This window comes from Petromyzon marinus, chromosome 42 (assembly GCF_048934315.1).
Source record: "Petromyzon marinus isolate PM22_M1 ecotype Great Lakes invasive population chromosome 42, UKy_Petmar_22M1.pri1.0, whole genome shotgun sequence".
NCBI lineage: Eukaryota > Metazoa > Chordata > Hyperoartia > Petromyzontiformes > Petromyzontidae > Petromyzon > Petromyzon marinus.
The window spans coordinates 14,294,413-14,313,126 of NC_133708.1; the positions used below are offsets into that span (position 1 = coordinate 14,294,413).

General features: G+C 55.3%; 1 protein-coding gene across 3 annotated transcripts; it reads right to left on the reverse strand.

The window, feature by feature from the left end:
• Positions 1–557: 557 nt before the first annotated feature.
• On the reverse strand, positions 558–18,033 carry MTMR14 (myotubularin related protein 14). 3 transcript variants are annotated; one of them, XM_076073615.1, is made up of 18 exons: positions 17,566–18,032; positions 13,242–13,393; positions 11,718–11,826; positions 10,952–11,136; positions 10,707–10,832; positions 10,446–10,519; positions 9,733–9,803; positions 9,404–9,478; positions 8,066–8,132; positions 7,648–7,733; positions 6,985–7,061; positions 6,639–6,675; positions 6,302–6,372; positions 5,608–5,666; positions 4,616–4,748; positions 4,089–4,232; positions 3,504–3,617; positions 558–2,413 (listed from the first exon to the last, which is right to left on the reverse strand). In XM_076073615.1, exons 1-18 carry the CDS (start codon positions 17,662–17,664, stop codon positions 2,254–2,256), a joined length of 1,839 nt encoding a protein of 612 aa, XP_075929730.1. In that variant the 5' UTR covers positions 17,665–18,032; the 3' UTR covers positions 558–2,253. The 3 variants fall into 3 exon arrangements, with proteins under 3 accessions (XP_075929730.1, XP_075929731.1, XP_075929732.1); XM_076073616.1 differs by having other exon boundaries at positions 4,107–4,232; positions 17,566–18,031; XM_076073617.1 differs by lacking the exon at positions 4,089–4,232 and having other exon boundaries at positions 17,566–18,033.
• Between the last annotated feature and the right edge of the window lie 681 nt (positions 18,034–18,714).

Below are 18,714 nucleotides of genomic sequence, written 5' to 3' on the forward strand. Positions count from 1 at the left end.
CTGAAATGGAGCAATCCCCCCCCCCCCCCCCGAAGGCCGTGCTGTCTTAACGGGGCGTGTGGAACGTGTTCACTTGTCAGCTGAGCTGGCAAGGGTCAGGACGGTCTGCCCACCGCCGCCTCTACACCAGAAGACCCTCCTCGTCTGGGGCCATTTTGTGCGAATGGTGACGACCACACCGCAGCATTAGCCAGGGTGGCCGCTGGGATTCGAAACGTGAACCTCTGTAAAAGTGGCGTCACCATCCCCCCACCGCCTTGCCTCCTCCCCCACCACCAGGAACCGGGCCTCCCCCTCCACCACCACCAAAACCCGGGACCCCCCCCCCACCACCACCAGGAACCCGGGCCTCCCCCAATACCCGGGCCCCCACTCTCGAGTCCAACAGCAACCTCGATGACTCGGCAGGCAGCCAGGCACAGATGAACCCAGGACTCTCGGTCTCTCTCTCGGTTTAACCAGCATTCTGTCTCTTAGCTTGATCAACACTCCGTTTCTCTCTCGGTCTCTTGGGCCGGTCACTCCTGCACAGTGGCCACTCACGCAGAGACTTCAGCTTTGAGCGCACGCACCTGCGATGCATTTATTTATATATTTACAGGACGAGCACGTGTGCCAGCATGTAAAGGTGTGTGTACAAGTGTGAATACGGGTGTGGGAACAAGTTTGTTCCTATGAACGTCCAGGTGCGTTCCTGCCATGGCCGGGTATGTGCCAGAGAGTGCTCTCAGATGTGTGTGTGTGTGCGAGTGTGTGCGTGATGGGGCAGTTGTGGATAGTGTGGAGAGTTTCCATACCTGGGCAGTGTGCTCATGACCGGCTCCGGTTTGACAGCAGATGTCTCACACCGAATCAGTCGAGCGGCATTATCTTTTAATCGGTTGCGTAATGCTGTGTGGAAGCTACCTGGTCTCTCGCTGCACTTGAAGCTTCAGGTCTTCTCGGCCAGTTATGCCCTCCCTTCTCTACGCTTGCGAAAAGTGGACCCCCCTAATGGAACATCTTCGTCAGTAAGAAACATTTAGGCTGGCCTGCCTACAATCCATCCTGGGTTTAACCAGGCTGGATTGTGTGCGGAGCTCACAAATCCTTGAAAGACCTGGACAAAGTCTCAACGGTGAGCTCCTCCGGCCAGGCAAGGCTGCGTTGGCTGGATCATGTAGCCCGCATGCCCAGCCACCGCATGGCCTAAACAGCTTTTATTCGGGCGGATAGAGGGCTAAAAGGGCGTCGCACGGGCTAGAGAAGAGATGGAGTGATGTGGTACAGGAGGATTTGGAGCTGAGTGGACTTGCCGATGACTGGTACCAGCGGTGTCAAGATCGGCCTCTGTGGAGGAGGCTCGTGAAGGACGCTACTGGGCAGTTGGAGGCAGTCGCCCTCCAACAACGGAGGGCGGAGGAGCGACGCTCACAACAACGAGCGGAGCGCCGGGTGGCTAAAGTACAGCAAGTTGGCACAGTAGGGGGCACAGGTGGTACAGCAGCCAGTCGTCTCAAGTCAGTCAAACCATGGCACCTCGGTCTGTCCTGTGACCTGCCAGCATGCGTTCGACACTTCACGTGGCCTCAACGTGCACGTAGCCTGGAACAAGCGCCGTGGTGACGTCACCGCCACTTAGTGGCGAATGGCGGTGGTTGTTGTTGTGTTCCCAGATGGCGTGCGTGCCCGCCTAGGGGTGTGAATCACTGTGTGAGTGTGAATCACTGTGTGCGTGTGTGTTCTAAAGTGCGTGTGTTCTCAGGTGCGAGTGTATTGTGATGTGTGTTACTGTGTGTACGTGTGCGGGTCCCAGTTGAGTGTGTGAGTGAGTTATAAGATGCGTTATTCACATGTGAGCGAGTCCCTGGAAAGTGTGTTCTTATGTTTGTTACTAAGTGTAGGTGTGCCAGTTCCAGGTGAGTCTGAGTGGGTCTGAGTCCCTGATGAGTCGGGTGAGTGACTCCCTGGTGAGTCAGGTGAGCGAGTGAGTCCCTGGTGAGTCAGGTGAGCGAGTTCCTGGTGAGTCAGGTGAGTGAGCCAGCCTCTGGTGAGTCAGGTTGAGTAGGCGTGTCTCTGGTCGAGTCAGGTGAGTGAGCGAGCGAGTCCCTGGTGAGTCAGGTGAATGAGTGAGTTTCTGACGAGTCAAGTGAGCAAGTGTGAGTCCCTGGTGAGTCAGGTGAGTGATCGAGTTCCTGGTGAGTCAGGTGAGTTAGCGAGTCCCAGTTGAGTCAGGTGAGCGAGCGAGTGCCTGGTGGGTGAGGTGAGCGAGTCTCAGGTGCGCAGGCCGCGGACGAGGTGCTCCAGGAGGCCGGTGAGGGAGGGCGTGGGGGGCCCTGGCGGTGAGCGCAGCCCCACGGTGAGGCTGTACGCCGCCAGGAACACCGAGCGCACCTCCTCCAGCCGCACCTGGCGCGGTGACGGGCCCGGTAGCCTCCACATCGATACGGAAGGGGGGGGGGGGGTGTTACTCGTGGTGAGACGCTGGGCGGTGATGCCGTGTGTCTTCACGGTTTGACAATCGGCGGACCGCCCCGGCGGACGCCGCCGTCGTATTAAATGCCAAGCGCTATCGAGCGTTGTCCGCCTCGCTCGCTCGTGGCGGGCGGTAAAGAGCCCCATGGTGCCATTCGCAAGAGCAGGCCGTGGTGTGCCGGCGTCAATGTGCAAATTTGCCAAATTTGGAACGGCAATCACGGGGAGACACGGGGAGACAGTGAGTGAGCGCGAGTGTGTGAATGAGTGTACGTCAGTGAGTAACACTCACTCAAAGTGATCTCCTGCTCAAATGCGCATTGAGGCATTGTTACTCATGTCTTCTCTACAGCAGTCAGTGGAGGAAATTCCACATTCATATGGTGGGGGCGAGTCTGTGCGTGAGTAGGACATCCTCTGTTGATTTCCCACGCAAGGTAGTGCTTGTCTTTATCGAGCTCGGAGGGAGGGCTCATGGGCCAAGCTGACCCCCAACCAGGATGTGAACTCACGACTTCCCGATTGCGAGCCATCCCGCTCTATGGCTGGGCATCCCCGGCTGGTGAGTGAGTGTGAATGCGAGTGAGTGTGGATGCGCGTGAGTGTGGACGCGCGTGAGTGTGAACGTGAGTGAGTGTGAATGCGAGTGGATGTGAATGCGAGCGAGTGTAAATGCAAGTGAGTGTAAATACGAGCAAGTGAGTGTGAAAACGAGCAAGTGAGTAGTAACGCGAGAGAATGTGAATGTGAGCAAGTGAGTGTGAATGCGAGCCAGTGTGAATGCGAGTGAGTGTGAACGTGAGCGAGTGTGAATAGGAGTGTCAATGCGAGTAAGTGTGAATGCGAGCCAGTGTGAATGCGAGTGTGAACGTGAGCGAGTGTGAACGCGAGGGAGTGTGAACACGAGCGAGTGTGAACGTGAGCGAGTGTGAACGCGAGCGAGTGTGAACGCGAGCGAGTGTGAACGCGAGCGAATGTGAACGCAAGGGAGTGTGAACGCGAGCGAGTGGGTGAGTGTGAACGCAAGCGACTGATTGTGAGTTGCTCACTGGTGAGGGAAAGGGGAGTCTCTGCCCATCCCCCGCGCCGGACCCCTCAGGCTGCCGGAGTCTGACACGAGTTGCCAGCTCTCGCTCTCACACGAGGATGCCACAGAGCCCGTCCTGAAACCGCACCACGTCACGCCAACGTCACCACCAACACGACATGTCACACCAATACTGCACTACGTCACACCAACATCACCACCAACACCAACACCGTGTCAGGTCATGCCAACATCACCAAGACCCCGCCACGTTAACGTTACCGTTACAACCACCAACACCGCACTAGGTCACGCCAACACCGCACCACGTCACACCAACACTGTGCCAGGTCGCATGTCACGCCAACATCATCACCAACACGACACGTCACACCAACACCACACCGCGTCACACCAACATTGCGCCGACATCACACCAACACTGCACGTCATACCACATCACAACCAACACTGCATCACATCACACAATACCATACCATCACACGACATCACACCTACACTGCATGTCACACCACATCACAACCAACACTGCATCACATCACACAATACCATACCATCACACACTCACTCTGCACTGCACACCTACCCCGCCACCTGCCCCCACCTCTCTCTCGTCGGCACGGCCAATGGGCTGCTTCCTCTCTGCTGCAGTAAGCCGTGCTCTGATTGGTTGGGATGAGCGGCCATCCTGTCTTCTGATTGGTGGAGGAGATGGGACCGCGTCTCTGCACTGAGGAGGCAGGGGGTTAGAGGTTGTCGCTTGTAACATCACTACCACCATCACCGCTACCATCGTCGCTACCGTCATCGCTACCGTCACCGCTACCGTCACCCGCTACCATCACCGCTACCGTCACCATCACCACCACAACCGTCACCACCATCACCACCACAACAATCACCACTACCCCCGTTACCATCACCATCATTACCAGTACTGTTACAACCATCACCACCACAACTGTCAACACTATCACCACCGCAACCGTCACCATCATCACCATCATCACCAATACTACCGTTACCATCACCACCATCACCGCTATCGTCACCATCACCATGAGTAGGCAAATGGGAGAGCGAGTGGGTGGGTGAGTGAGCGGGGGGGTATACCAGTGGTGTGAACGGGCGAGCGGATGAGCGTGCGGGTCGCCGGATTCTGTGAGGACGGACGGAGAATCGTCCAGCAGGGTGGACAAGCTGCCCACGCTGTTCAGGCTGCTGCTGCTCCCTGCCAGACGCCCATCTGCACCACGCGGAGGACAAGCGACAGCAGCCGCGTCACACCTCACACACGCAGCGCACAGACTCACACAGCTACACACACCAAGCCACTCACGGCAACACACACACACAAACAACAGCAGCCGTGTTACACGTCCCACACGCAGAGCACAGGCTCACACAGCTACACACGCACAACAACACAGCCACATTCACATGCAAGCACACACAGCTACACACATGCAACCACACACAGCCACATTCACAAACAGCTACAAACAACAGCAGCAGCGGCCCTCACAGACAGCAAGATGCAACCCACAGAAAGAACGCCGAGACTTGATAGGTGGACATGGCACACGCAGGTGGATGGAACAGGTGGACAAAACAGGCGGACACGGTGGGGACACGGTGGGGACACGGTGGGACACGGTGGGGACACGGGGGGGACACGGTGGGGACACGGTGGGGACACGGTGGGGACACGGTGGGACACGGTGGGGACACGGTGGGACACGGTGGGGACACAGTGGGGACACGGTGGGACACGGTGGGGACACGGTGGGGACACGGTGGGACACGGGGGGGACACGGTGGGGACACGGTGGGGACACGGTGGGACACGGTGGGGACACGGTGGGACACGGTGGGGACACGGTGGGGACACGGTGGGGACACGGTGGGGACACGGTGGGACACGGGGGGGACACGGTGGGGACACGGTGGGGACACGGTGGGACACGGTGGGGACACGGTGGGACATGGTGGGGACACGGTGGGGACACGGTGGGGACACGGTGGGACACGGTGGGGACACGGTGGGGACACGGTGGGACACGGGGGGGACACGGTGGGGACACGGTGGGGACACGGGCTTATACCAAGGGCTCCACCGTCGTCACTGCGTCCCTCCGTTTCCCGTGAGGACTCCCGCTTTCTCCTATGCACACACAGACAGCACGCGTGTTCTAACAAGACAAAAATCCTCCGTGTAGCCTTAACAGACTGTTGGGGCAAGTGCTGTTAGCGAGCACCTATGAAGGCCGGCATGGCACACAAGGGGGTAGGTGGCCAGCACCATGCCCGGCCGTCCCCCCAGTGGTGATGTTTACACACCACATGAGGTACTCATTTGAGGCCGAGTCGACCTAGGGAGAGGCCCAGGATCGGTTAAAATAATAGTCACTGATATTGTGCCATTAGCGTTCTCCACAAAATATAATTTCCCATAACGGGAATTGGACCCGGGTGCAACTGGGTGAAAACCAGGAATCCTCACGACTGGACCATACAGGAAGACGAACACACAGCAGACAAGTCAGGATAACTGTGAAACCTGACCTGACTTTGTAATCAGGTGTCATGGGATGAACACGAACATAAAATCTAATTTGAACTTAATATTAACCATTACAAATAACATTTAAATTGAATCCAAATGTATCTGGGCCAATGATGAATTGATTGAATGATAACATTCCTGCTGCTATGGAACAGGGTTGGGGGGGCGAAGGGAGGAGGGGTGGGGTGTGGAGGAAGGAGTTGGGGGGGGAAGTGGGGTTTGGGGGCACCTACCGCTTTCTCCGCAGAGCTGAGAACTCGTCGCCGGAGATGTGCTTCAAGAAGTTGAAGCAGAAGAAGAAAATCTGAGAGAGAAGGAGGAGATGGTCACGGAGACAGAGGATCGAGTCGAAGACACAATGAGATACAGAGACACGGAAACAATAAAACAAAGAAACATGGAGACATGGGGACCATGTGGCATAGAGCCAAAGACAATTGTGCAGGAATGGGACCAGCTCAACATTGCTGTGAGTAGGGTCACAGGATCACGGGGTCACGGAGTCACAGGGTCAAAGTGTTACAGGACTGAGAGGTCGTGTGTCATGTTCCTCTCTGGCCTTGCCCTCACCTCCTCACCCTTAAGGAGCCGGTCCTCGAGCATGTGCCTGTGGGAACACCACACGGAGACATGAACACACGGCCTCGCGATTCCACCATGCCACAACCGCACCACGCCTTCACCAAACGTCCACTGCATGTACACCACAGGCTCACTACACACTCAGTACGCACTGTGCAGTGGTGGCACTGGTGCCTCGCAGCGAGAAGTTCCTGGGTTTGATTCCCGACCCGAGCCCCTGTCCAAGTGGAGTTTGTTCGTTCTCTACGTGTGTGCGGTTTTATTGTTCTCAGGGGCAAGGGGAGGGGGGCAGGGGGGTAAAAGGTTACGGGCGGGAGGTTAAAGGTCACTGCACCCGAAGAGGAACCAGTCGTAGGCGATGGTGAGGTAGAGGATTTCCTCGGGCCCCAGGGATGCGTGGACCAGTCCGTCCTACACGTACAAAGACAAAGATATCCCTTATAGTCTTAACAGACTATATATATAAAAAAAAAAAACTTTAACAGACTGTTGCGGCAAGCGCTGTTAGCAAGCACCTATTAAGGCTGGCAAGAAACGAGGTGGGCGACCAGAACCACGCCCAGCCACCTTTGTCTCCCTGGTGGCGATGTTTACATACCACACCAGTTACATATTTGTGGCCGAGTAGACTTTGGGGAGGCCCAGGACCGGTTCAGGTAATCATCACTGGTGTTGGTGGCCGTGAGCAGGAACTCGGGTCGCCGGGTTCGTAGCGCAGCACGCTAACCGCTACCCTACCACTCCCCACAGACACGCACACTGTCACACGTGCGTGTGCACGCACGCACACACAGATGCACACACTCGCTCACGTGTTGTGTGGTGATACAGGAACTGGGCGAGAGCTCAGAATGAAACCGTGGAGAAGCGAACCCGAGAACTTCCATCCTCAGACCCACGCAGGTCTCAACCATTGCATGGGGATATGCGGAGACATGCAGAGACATAAGGAGACACACGGAAACATGCGGAGAAGTGCGGAGACACAGGTACTCACGGCCCACAGGGAGAGTCTCAGGAGGGAGATGAAGAGCGGTGTGCGGTCCCAGCCCGAGATGCAGTGAACCAGGAGTCCACTCTCGTCTGCACAAGGACACACGCACCAGTCTCCTGTCCACACGTCTCCCGGCACCTCCCTGTGTGTCTCCCCGTGTCTTCCTGTCCCTCGATCATCTCTCCCATCTCATTCTTCTCCAACGCGTCTCTCGGAGTCTCCCGTCGCTTCAGTCTTTCCTGCTTCACACGCAATGCACCTGAAACCCATGGGCCTGCCACTCGGTACCATCCCTGGCACGTACCGAACCGCCCAACCCACACCGCCCTGCCTGGTCCTTCCAGTACATCGTACTGCCCTGTACTTCCTTGCCCAACTCCTGTCCCTGTACTGCCCTGCCCTGTGCTGGCCTGTCGCTCACCGTCCAGGTTGATGATGTGCAGCAGGAGGCGCAGGTAGTTTTGAGTCTGCTCCATCAGGTCCCATGACTGTGGGTACAACGAGGAGGGCGGAACGTTACCTACAAATTACCGGGAGGTGCACGTACATGCACGTGTGTGTGTACTGGGGTCTCAGAGTGCATCTAGCCTGGTGGAAAAACGGTGGTGATCTCTCTGCCATTTGGTGGCGAGTGGCGGCTGTTGATGTATGTGTGTGCTAGGAGCAGGGAGACAAAGGCGGCCACGCCACCCACTCATACGGTGCCGCTGGCCTCTATAGGTGCTCGCGAACAGCACTGGTCCCATTAGCCTGTGTAGGCTACATGGGGGATCGTTGTTGTTTTCATCCGTGCGTGCGGCACTCACCGACTGGCCACGCGTAAACGTGCAAACCGCACGGCGGTCTCAGTCGCAGCGTAGTACAATGCCCCCACATTTCTCAGTTGAGAGGTACAGGCGCAGACTCTGCAATTGCTCGCCAATGTCACTGCTGGCGGAAGGGGCCTTCGCTAGAGGGGGGCTCTAGAGAGGGTAAATGGCCTACTCTTTCACGCTGGGCCAGAGGTTTAGGAAGAGGCGGGGCGTAACCACACTTTACCCCACCAAACGCGACCCGTTGATGGACTGGCACCCATTTACACTGGGGCTGGGCGGACAGGGGAGGGGGAGGCGAGATGTGAGAAACTTGCACCATGGTTTGAACTGCCGCACCAGGAGATGAAGCGAAATCGGCGACCTCTGGATGGCGAGTCCGAGGGTGGTGGCCACTGTGGTACCACCTCCCCCATCGCGTCTCAGTTAAAAATCATAGCACGTCGTGTTTACTGCTCTGGACAATGCCGTGTGGAAAATCGGTTACTGGTTATGAAACCCTACTCCAAAGCGCGTGTGAGATTACACACGTGAGAGTTTGTGTGCATGTGTGTGTGTGTGTGCATTTGTGTGCACACGTGTGTGTGCGAGTTTGTGTGAATTTGTGTGTGCGTGTGTGTGCATGTGTGATTGCACGTGTTTTTGCGTGTGAGGGGGAGAGCGGTAGTGTAGCGGTTAGCTCGCAGCACTACGAACCTGGCGACCCGAGTTCGATTTCCGCTCACGGCCAACATCAGTGACAATTATCTGAACCAGTCCTGGGTCTCCCCTAGGTCGACTCAGCCTCAAATAAGTAAACATTGCCACGAGGGAGACAAAGGCGGCCGGGCGTGCTGCTGGCAACCCACTCCCTCGTGTGCCGTTCATAGGTGCTCGCTAAAAGCACTTACCCCAACAGTCTGTTAAGGCTATATGGGGGATCTTTGTTTGTGTGTGTGCGTACTTGCCCTGTATCCACCCCAGTTGATGGGCAGCCCCTCCCTGAGCTCCTCGGGGACGCTGAGCGGAGCGTCCACATAGTCCTGCCTCAAGAACCACGCACGCGCACACACACACAAACGGACGTACGCACACACAAAGACACAAATGCGCACATGCACGCACACACATACCCGTGCACATGCACACCCGCACCCCCACGCACGCAAACACGCGCACGCACAGACTGAAAGCGTTAATAAAAAATAGACACTCGTGACCCCGTCTCGTCCCAATCACTACCCCCGCAGTTTAGGCCGAGCGAACCGCAGTGCGGGACGGCACCCGCAGTCCATACCTGACTCCAGTCGAACACGAGTCCCTCGCCCGAGTAATCCCGCTCTCGGTAGGCCTTGAAGAACTCGCAGCCTACAAGACGCAAACACCAGGCCACAGTCAGCCCACTGCCGTAAGGAGGCCCCCCCCTCCCCCCAACCCGCCGCCACCTCTCACGATCCCGCGACGCGACAATCCGCACGGCTGCTGCATCACGAAGAGGCCACCGCCTCGTCGTTCCGTCTCCACTGCGGATGCACCATCCAGCGCGCTTTCTCCTTCGGCTGCCATTTCGTCCTTAAGTCTCGACCACCGGCCGCGGTCCCTTCTGGCTGTGACGCATCCTGCCCAATGCCTATATGGCCTAAGCGAGGCCTCTGCTTCGTGTGTGTTCTCTCAGCTGCGTGTTCCTCTCTCTGCCTCTTGCTGCGATTCTGAGCGTGCGCTTTTCCGTTGCTTCTTTGCGCATTTTTCAGCTTTTGTTCCACACGCACGTAAATCTAAATAAATCAGCTCAAGCCTCCCATACGTCGTGTGACTTCTGTGTGGCCTTGACATGGCCCTGCAACTCTTGACCTAACCTGGTAATCCTTGACCTGGCCATCACCTTCACCGAATACTGTGGCCCTTGACCTGGTCATGTGACCCTGGACCTGACCCTCGATTTGGCAGTGACCCAACCCTGTGACCCTTGAACTGCCACGGTGACCCATGACTTTACTACTGAGGCCGTACCGGGGTAGGGCAGGGATAGAAGGGTGAAGTCGGCGTAACGCTGAGCCTTGTCCACCTTCTCCGACGATGTGACGCTGCGGAACACCACACACCGTCACCATCGTCACACCTCATCGACATCACACACTGTAACCATCGTCACACCTAGTCACACGTGGTTGCTATGGGTGAGTGTACATTCGCGAGGGTGAGTGTGCGTTGGCGAGGGTGAGTGTGCGATGGCGAGAGTGAGTGCGCGAGGGCGAGCGAGGGGCGACTCACTTCATGCCGAACTTCACCTTCTTGTTCTCCACCATGAGGTCGCAGATGAAGCGCACTCCCAGGTGCTTGAGCAAATTGATGTCATTTCCCCGGATGCGGTTAAACAGCTGGGACTCCCGGCCATTCCTACAAAGACAAAGGTCCCCCGTGAAGTCCTTAACAGACTTTCGGTTGGCAAGGGCTGCGAGCGGGCAGCACCAACGAAGGTCGGCACGGCGCACGAGGGGGTGGTGGGTGGCCAGCACCTGAGCCAGGCTTCGTCGTTGCTCCCTACGCCGCCCCCTCCCCCATCTCCGTCCACCCCTCCCCCTCCGCCGCCGCCGCCGCCGCCACCGCCGTCGTCGATGCCCCCCGTAGAGAAGAGGTAGTTGTAGCTGCTGCGTCCGTAGATCTCGCCCCACCCGGCAAGTGTAGAGGATCGGCAAATGTGCTGTGGACACATGGGTACACGGACACATGGGTACACGGACACATGGGTACACGGACACATGGGTACACGGACACATGGGAACACGGACACATGGGGTACACGGACACATGGGGTACACGGACACATGGGGTACACGGACACATGGGTACACGGACACAGGGGTACACGGACACAGGGGTACACGGACACATGGGTACACGGACACATGGGTACACGGACACATGGGTACACGGACACATGGGTACACGGACACATGGGTACACGGACACATGGGAACACGGACACAGGGGAACACGGACACAGGGGTACCCTGACGCAAGGGTACAAAGATAGAGACACACGTTTTTTTTCCAACTTCATCTATCCTATCTTCCGGCATCAACCTCACTGTGTTCATCTCACAAGCCTCAGCGTGTTGATCACCGCCCTCGCCTCACTGCCGCGACCTTACTGTTTCGGCTTCACCGCTCCACCCTCACCACGGCGATCTCACCGCCCCAGTCTCACCCTCACCATGGTGACCTCACCCTCACCACCGATGCCTCAACACCAAAGCCTCACCCTCACCGCCCAAGCCTCACCTTGCCGCCGTAGAGGATGACAGGGCACACGAAGCGGCCGCGGCACCGCGCCATCTTGCTCTTCGTCACGAGCTCCCGCAGGCGCTGCACCTCCAGCACGCTCTCAAAGCTGCGCAACCACACAACCACACTGCAGCACCACACTACACCACAACCACACTGCAGCACCACACTACACCACAACCACACTGCAGCACCACACTACATCACAACCACACTGTAGCACCACATTACACAACCACACCAGACTCCACCACAACCTCACTGCAGCACCACACTACACCACAACCACACTGCAGCACCACACTCAACCACAACCACGCTGTAGCACCACACGACCCAACCACACCACACTACACCACAACCACACTACATCACAACCACACTGCAGCACCACACTACACCACAACCACACTGTAGCACCACACTACACCACAACCACACTGCAGCACCACACTACATCACAACCACGCTGTAGCACCAAACGACCCAACCAAACCACACTATACCACAACCACACTACATCACAACCACACTGCAGCACCACACTACATCACAACCACACTGTAGCACCACACTACACAACCACACCACAACCACACTACACCACAACCACACTGTAGCACCACACTATACCACAAACACACTGCAGCACCACACTACATCACAACCACACTGCAGCACCACACTACACAACCACACCACACTACACCACAACCACACTGTAGAACCACACTACACCACAACTACACTGTAGCACCACACTACACTACAACCACAGAACCACACTACACCACAACCACACAACCACACTGCTGCACCACACCACAACCACACAACCGCACAACACCACACATCACCGCGCTGAAGACACAGGGTTTAGGCGATGTAGGCAACAGAGACCCAGGCACAAAGGTAGTCGCAGCACATGTGGTTTACGAGCCAAGTGTTGATGAGATTATGAGACCTCTTTTGCCAGTAACAAGATATAGGAATAGGTTTTACCCTTTTAACTGGCACAAAAATGCTGCCTTGAATAAAGGTGTCAGTTTTTGTGCCAGTTAAAAGGGTAAAACCTATTCCTATATGTTGATGAGATTTTGACTTGAAGAGATGATCGCCCCGTGCTGGGTCACGGCTCACCTCAGGCTGGGCTCTGGAAACCCGGCTCAAGGCCACGCGGTTACCTTAAGCTGGCTCCGAGCGTGGCGCCTAGCCGTGCACTCAGGATTTACGCGGGCCGAGCATGAGCTGAGCCACGGGCAGGCCACAGCCGAGCTGCTCAATGGCCCGTCTTTGGAAGTAACCGAGCGGCTCGAGCCAAAGCTGGGCCTCGTGTTAAGAGGCAGAGCTGGAGCCGAGCCATGGGGAGGAACGCGGCTCTCAGGAACCCAGCCAGCGGACGGGGACGCCGAGAATAGGGTCCCAGGAATTAGGGGAATCGGACCCCGGCAAGGGGGGTGGGGATTAACGCGACCCCGTGACCTGACCAAGACCTCCACACGACCTCGCCCAGGCGCTCACCGCTCGTTGTGGCGCCCGGCGTGCGTCTCGTACTCGAGCAGCGCAACGTGCAGCGGGTAGTGGCCGCACAGCTCGCCGCCTGCATTCTCCAGCCAGGCGCAGACGTAGTCGCGCGAGAACAACTCCAGGCAGCGCACCTGGATCTCGTCGACCTGCACACCGCCACGGCCGCCCAACTCATGCTGACTGCACTGTCTATATTCCCCCCCCGCCCTCCCAGTGTAAATTTTGCCCCAAAGTCAAATTGAGTTATGGTGCTCGTCTACCGTTTACAGCTCAGAGTCGGTGATGGAAATTCCACATTCCTATGGTGGAGATGCGTATATCCAAAGGGCAACCGCTGTTGACTTACCCACAAAGTGGTACTCGTTTTATCAAACCCAGTGGGAGGGATGATTGGCTTTAAACTCGCATTTTTTAAACTGAACGAGGATGTAAGAATTTGGGAAGAGAGACGATGGGAGAGGGAATTCAAAGCAGAACGGTGCGAGTGTAATAAACAGAAAGAGACGTGCACTCACCTGCATGGTGGCGAGCGAGTGAGTGGATGAGTGAGAGTGTTGTTGTGATCTGCAGTGTGGTAGTTGAGTGGGTGAGTGTGTGGGCGAGTTGTTTTGACCTGCAGTGTGGTGGTTGAGTGGGTGAGTGTGTGAGTGCGTAGGCGAGTTGTGCGTGACCTGCAATGTGGTCATTCAACACGTGTTTGGATGAAACTGCGGTGCATTTAGGAAGACCGGCTATGGTAATTGGCTGCACAATATAAGTTCACTGATTGGCTCAGCTGATCATATGAAATACACAGACCAAGACTCGACTGGACCTCCACAGCTTTCCCTTGACCAGAACGAGCCTCCGGCTAAAATAAAATACGGCGACTCGATTTGCTAGAGTGGGGGGTGGAGGGTTTGTTGTTTCTCCGGGTCTCCCCCCCACCCACCACACCCCCCTCAAACATTTCCAAACGGTGAGGTCACGTGTTAAACTCGAAGGGGAGCTCTGGTGCTCAGAGATGCTGAGCCAGGGCTGATAAGATCCAGGGTCCAAAGTGGGGGGGGGGAGGGGTGTCACATTTCAACTGCCCAACCCTTTGATTAAAAATTGGTTCCCCAGTGAGTGGAGTTGAAGATCTCAGGCTGGTCAACAAAGACATAAGAGCCCCCCCCCCACCGTTGACTGCGTAGTAGAGACCATGGACTCGCGTAGAAACTAAAATTCGCGTCAACAGCAACAATCACAGTTCCAACTCCTAACGGGTCACCGCAGTATTCGCTCGCTCTCCCCAACAGAGAGAACCACCAGGAGGTGCGGGGGGAACCACACACAAGTGCAGAGGCAGCCATGCAATGGGCCTGTGCCAAATTATCTTGTGCTGTCCTGTGGGGAAGGGGGGGGGAACCGGAGTACCTGGAGAAAACCCACACATTCCAGGGGGGAAATTGCTCTATCCTATGCAACTGGACACAGGTAGAGTCCACATTTTCTGTGCTGCCTTCTCTTGCAAAGCCAGGGTTATGCTGCTTCGATGTCCACGGGAAGGAGAACTTCACACCATGTGTGTGATCCACAGACCCTAGACTCCGTACAGCTGGATTACAGGCATGCGCGTGCCATCACCCTCCGGTAAGAGAAGCCCAGAGACTTACACAGAGATCCAAAGACTCCCGTAGAGACCTATAGACGTACATTTATGATTATTATTCTTGCATACTCCAGAAAAGCCTCACTAAGTCTGATGACTGTATTTTTTCCAAAGTGTCCTGCCAAATTTAAGCAGAAGGGGGGCGATGCTTGCCACGTGAAATACCAATTGAGTAATTTGCGTTGAAATCTACTCGCGTGCAGGCGCCAATTTGTATAGTTGAATTATAGGGTCGTGAGAGATGGTGACAACTTCAGAATCATATTTATTTATACTGTTGAAATCCGATGAGCTATAAAGTTATTTTTTCACAGATATCCAGTATGCCTTCATTGAGCAGTGGATAGTGGCCAATTACCATGATACATAGCTAGACTGAGTTGTATGTATGTATGTGTCCTGAACTTCTATCGCACAATACGTAGCCAACCGTGCTAATCGGAGGTTTTGACAAAACTGAGCTCAAGTGAAGTGATTTCATTGTCCCAGCCCGGTCACCAATTGAGCTCCACAGACTCTCAGACTCGGAGAGAGACCCATAGACTAGCACAGACCAGGGTGATTCGTGGAATGCCTTGCTCATCCAAGGAATGTATCATTTCGTGTGAATTTACTATTCTTTGAATGACACAGAGTGACAGAAAGAGGAACACAAGAATTTGAGAACATAATGCAAATCAGAGACATCACATTTTGACTATGAATAAAAGTGAAGTGGGCTTGGGCCTGACACGTCATGGCCAGAGGGGATGATACCTGGTGGCTAAGGCCAACGCAGAGGGAGGCAGATAAAGGAGAAAACGCGTCCGATAGGACGTCCACCGAGGAGACTCCGCGATGGGATCAGTTCGTATGCAGGTGCTAGGGGGGACTGTTGCATCGCATCGACCAGCGGATTGATCATGGCTGATGCCGATGACTGCTGGTCTCGTTATCTCTACTGTGCTGTTAACTGTGGTGTTAACCTCAGATCTTGGTAACTGACACCAGTTTGCTCATCTATGGATTAGGGCCAGCCACGGTGGTAAGATGTTTACTCCCTGGCCTGGTATACAGGAGGTCGTAGGTTAGATCCCGACCGTGACGATACCTGTATATTTGGAATTTGCATGTCTCTCTCTCCGTGGTCGGGTGAATATTTCTCCGGGCCCTCCGGTTTTTTCCTCCACATTTAGAAACATCACGCGTTTAAATTTCGATTTAAAGCTTTCGTGACTGCAAGGATTAATCTTCTTTGGTTCTTTCGGTAAAGTCACGTAGAATGAGAATAAAATAATAAATTTATAAAATAAAATAACACAATATTCTCACGACGTTTCGGCCACAACACAAGCAGCCTTCACCTCATGAAGGCCTTCACCTGATGAAGGCCGATTGTGTTGTGGCGGAAACGTCGTGAGAATATTATTGGTTATTTTATTTTATCAATTTATTATTTTATTATCATTCTACATGACTTTACCGAAAGAACCAAAGAAGATCACGCGTTTAGTCTTTGGCTGATCAGCCACTGCGTTGAGCTATCATTTGTGGCCAGGTCTCTTTTTTAAAAAAGAGCTTTTTAGGCCAGTGGGCCCTACCTGGCAAAATACATTTTTTTTATTGTTTTTCACTTCTCCCAGTAACACCACTACCTGTCATACTGCCCTCCTTGTTAAATGTTAAAATCCTGCATAACCGTAACCAAACAGCAGCCACGATCTATCCACTGCTGGATGAAGGCCTCTCTCCAAGTTGTCACCATCTCTCACGGTCGTGCGATGCAGCAATGCAAACTGGCGCCTGCGTTGGAAGTTTTTCTCTCCTTTGACTGCCATCCGTCGTGAGTCTCGACCACCACCCGTCGCCCCGTCCAGCCTTGACGAGCGCTGCCCCAAGGCCCACAACTTGCATGGTTCGTCGAGTGGCGTAGCGTCTCCAATCGGTGTTCATCTTTCTATATCTCGGGGTTCGATCCAAGCGTCCAAACTTTCCACCGTGCCCTTTTTTTGGCGCACTTCTTAGCTTCGTTCCATTTTCTTTTGCTAATAACCACGTTTCTAATCCATGGGTATGTGTTGCGTTTCACGAGAGATTTCGTAACGATTTCATCGTAAATCAAGTCGCCGACGCGTGTTAAATAACCAAAACACATGACACGTGACGCGGGGTCGAATAATGGACACGTGGATGATAAATATTGGTTAATGTACGGTACAGACACCCGCGTGGTGAAGTATGGTCAAAAAGTAGTAACGGTTCCCGTGAGCTACACTCATCGACTCCTCCCTCCTAGCCGCTGAAGTGAGGGCTCCGTTTAATGGACAGCAACCGAAGTTAGACGAACCAGACGCCAAACCCCGTCGTGACACAACGACAGAGTTGGGGGGGCCAGAGGCGTTCGATCCAGCAGTGGACTGAGACTGGCAGGGCGCGTGGATGGCGCCTGAGCTTGAGTTAACAACAACACGCGCGCGGCACGGCACAGAGGCGCAGTCACACGACCCGCGAGGGACAAAGTCCAGCGTTCAACCCAGGACCACGGCCTCCGAGAGATGGGAGAGAGATTGGTTGGGAGGAGGGGGGGGGGACGACAAACGAGGTTCTGGCGTGCCGAGACAGATTAAACGGCGGACTCGGCTGTCGCGAGAGAGGGTGAAGAGAGAGAGAGACAAAGACTGCCGGGGAGCGGGTCACGCAACTCGCCTTGCACACGCCCTCGCGCGCGCGGTACGTGTTCTTGGAGAAGTAGTCGATGAGGTCTCGCACTTCCTCGTAGCGGCCGCCTCTCGCTTGCTCCCCCATGGCTCACCCAGATCTCCCCCCCCACCCCTGACCCCTCTCACTCCATGGCCGCCTCGCCCCGGCACTCGGATAGCCGCCGCTGCCCGCCACCAGCTCACTTCCGGCCGGCCCAGGAGACGAAGTCGCAGCGGGGGTGGGTGAGCGGGGATCGTTGGTTAGCGGCTATGGTCGGCGAAATGAATGACGGGGCGTGCGCGAGAGGGGGACCGAGTGGAGGAATGAAGGGGGCCCGCAGGAGGCGATGAGAGGAGGCGAGAGGTGGGCGGGGGGTAACAGGGGTCTCGGGGGTCCTACAGGGACCACCGCTGTCGCTGCAGCCTCTCAACGAGGGGGGCACCCCGGAAAGGAAGCGAATCGAGGGGGAGCGAACCCCGCCCACAGCGTGCCGAGACCACGCCCCTGATGACGTCACACAGCAGCCACGCCCTCTAGCGTGGGGGGGGGGACACGCTCCTGTTGTGCCCACTAAACTTGTTCACGGTAATGTAACACGTTGTAGTGGTTAGTCGTTGTTGTGTTTTCGCGACCAATATCCATAATGGAGGGGGGGGGGGGTTTGGGTGAGATCGCGTAAATATAAATGTGTTGTGAAACCCGCCACCCACCCGGCACAGCCAATTATTAAGGTTTGTACATTTTGTGGATTTTACTCTCCAACACACCAGTGTGCTGTGCTAGTAACGAATTGCACGTTGTGTTACGTGACAAACCTTGCGAATTGGCTGTCCGGTGGTGGCGGGTTTAACGACATTTATATTTAGGCGATCTAACCCGACAGCCTCTTATGGACGGTACTGTAATTTCAATCTTGATTTGAAGCTTTCGTGACTGCAGGAATCCATACTCTTTGGTTCTTTCGGTAAATTTACATAGGTATAAAATAAAATAAATCATGACGTTTCGGGCGCTACACAAGCGTCCGTCATCAGGTGGGAAAGTTGTAATTGTTCATTTAATTAACTTATTAACGTTTTTCTTGATCCAGCTGGACAGGATTGGACAAAACTTAGCCCACTTTTCACTCAGGCTGGATAGCACAGGCTAATTGTT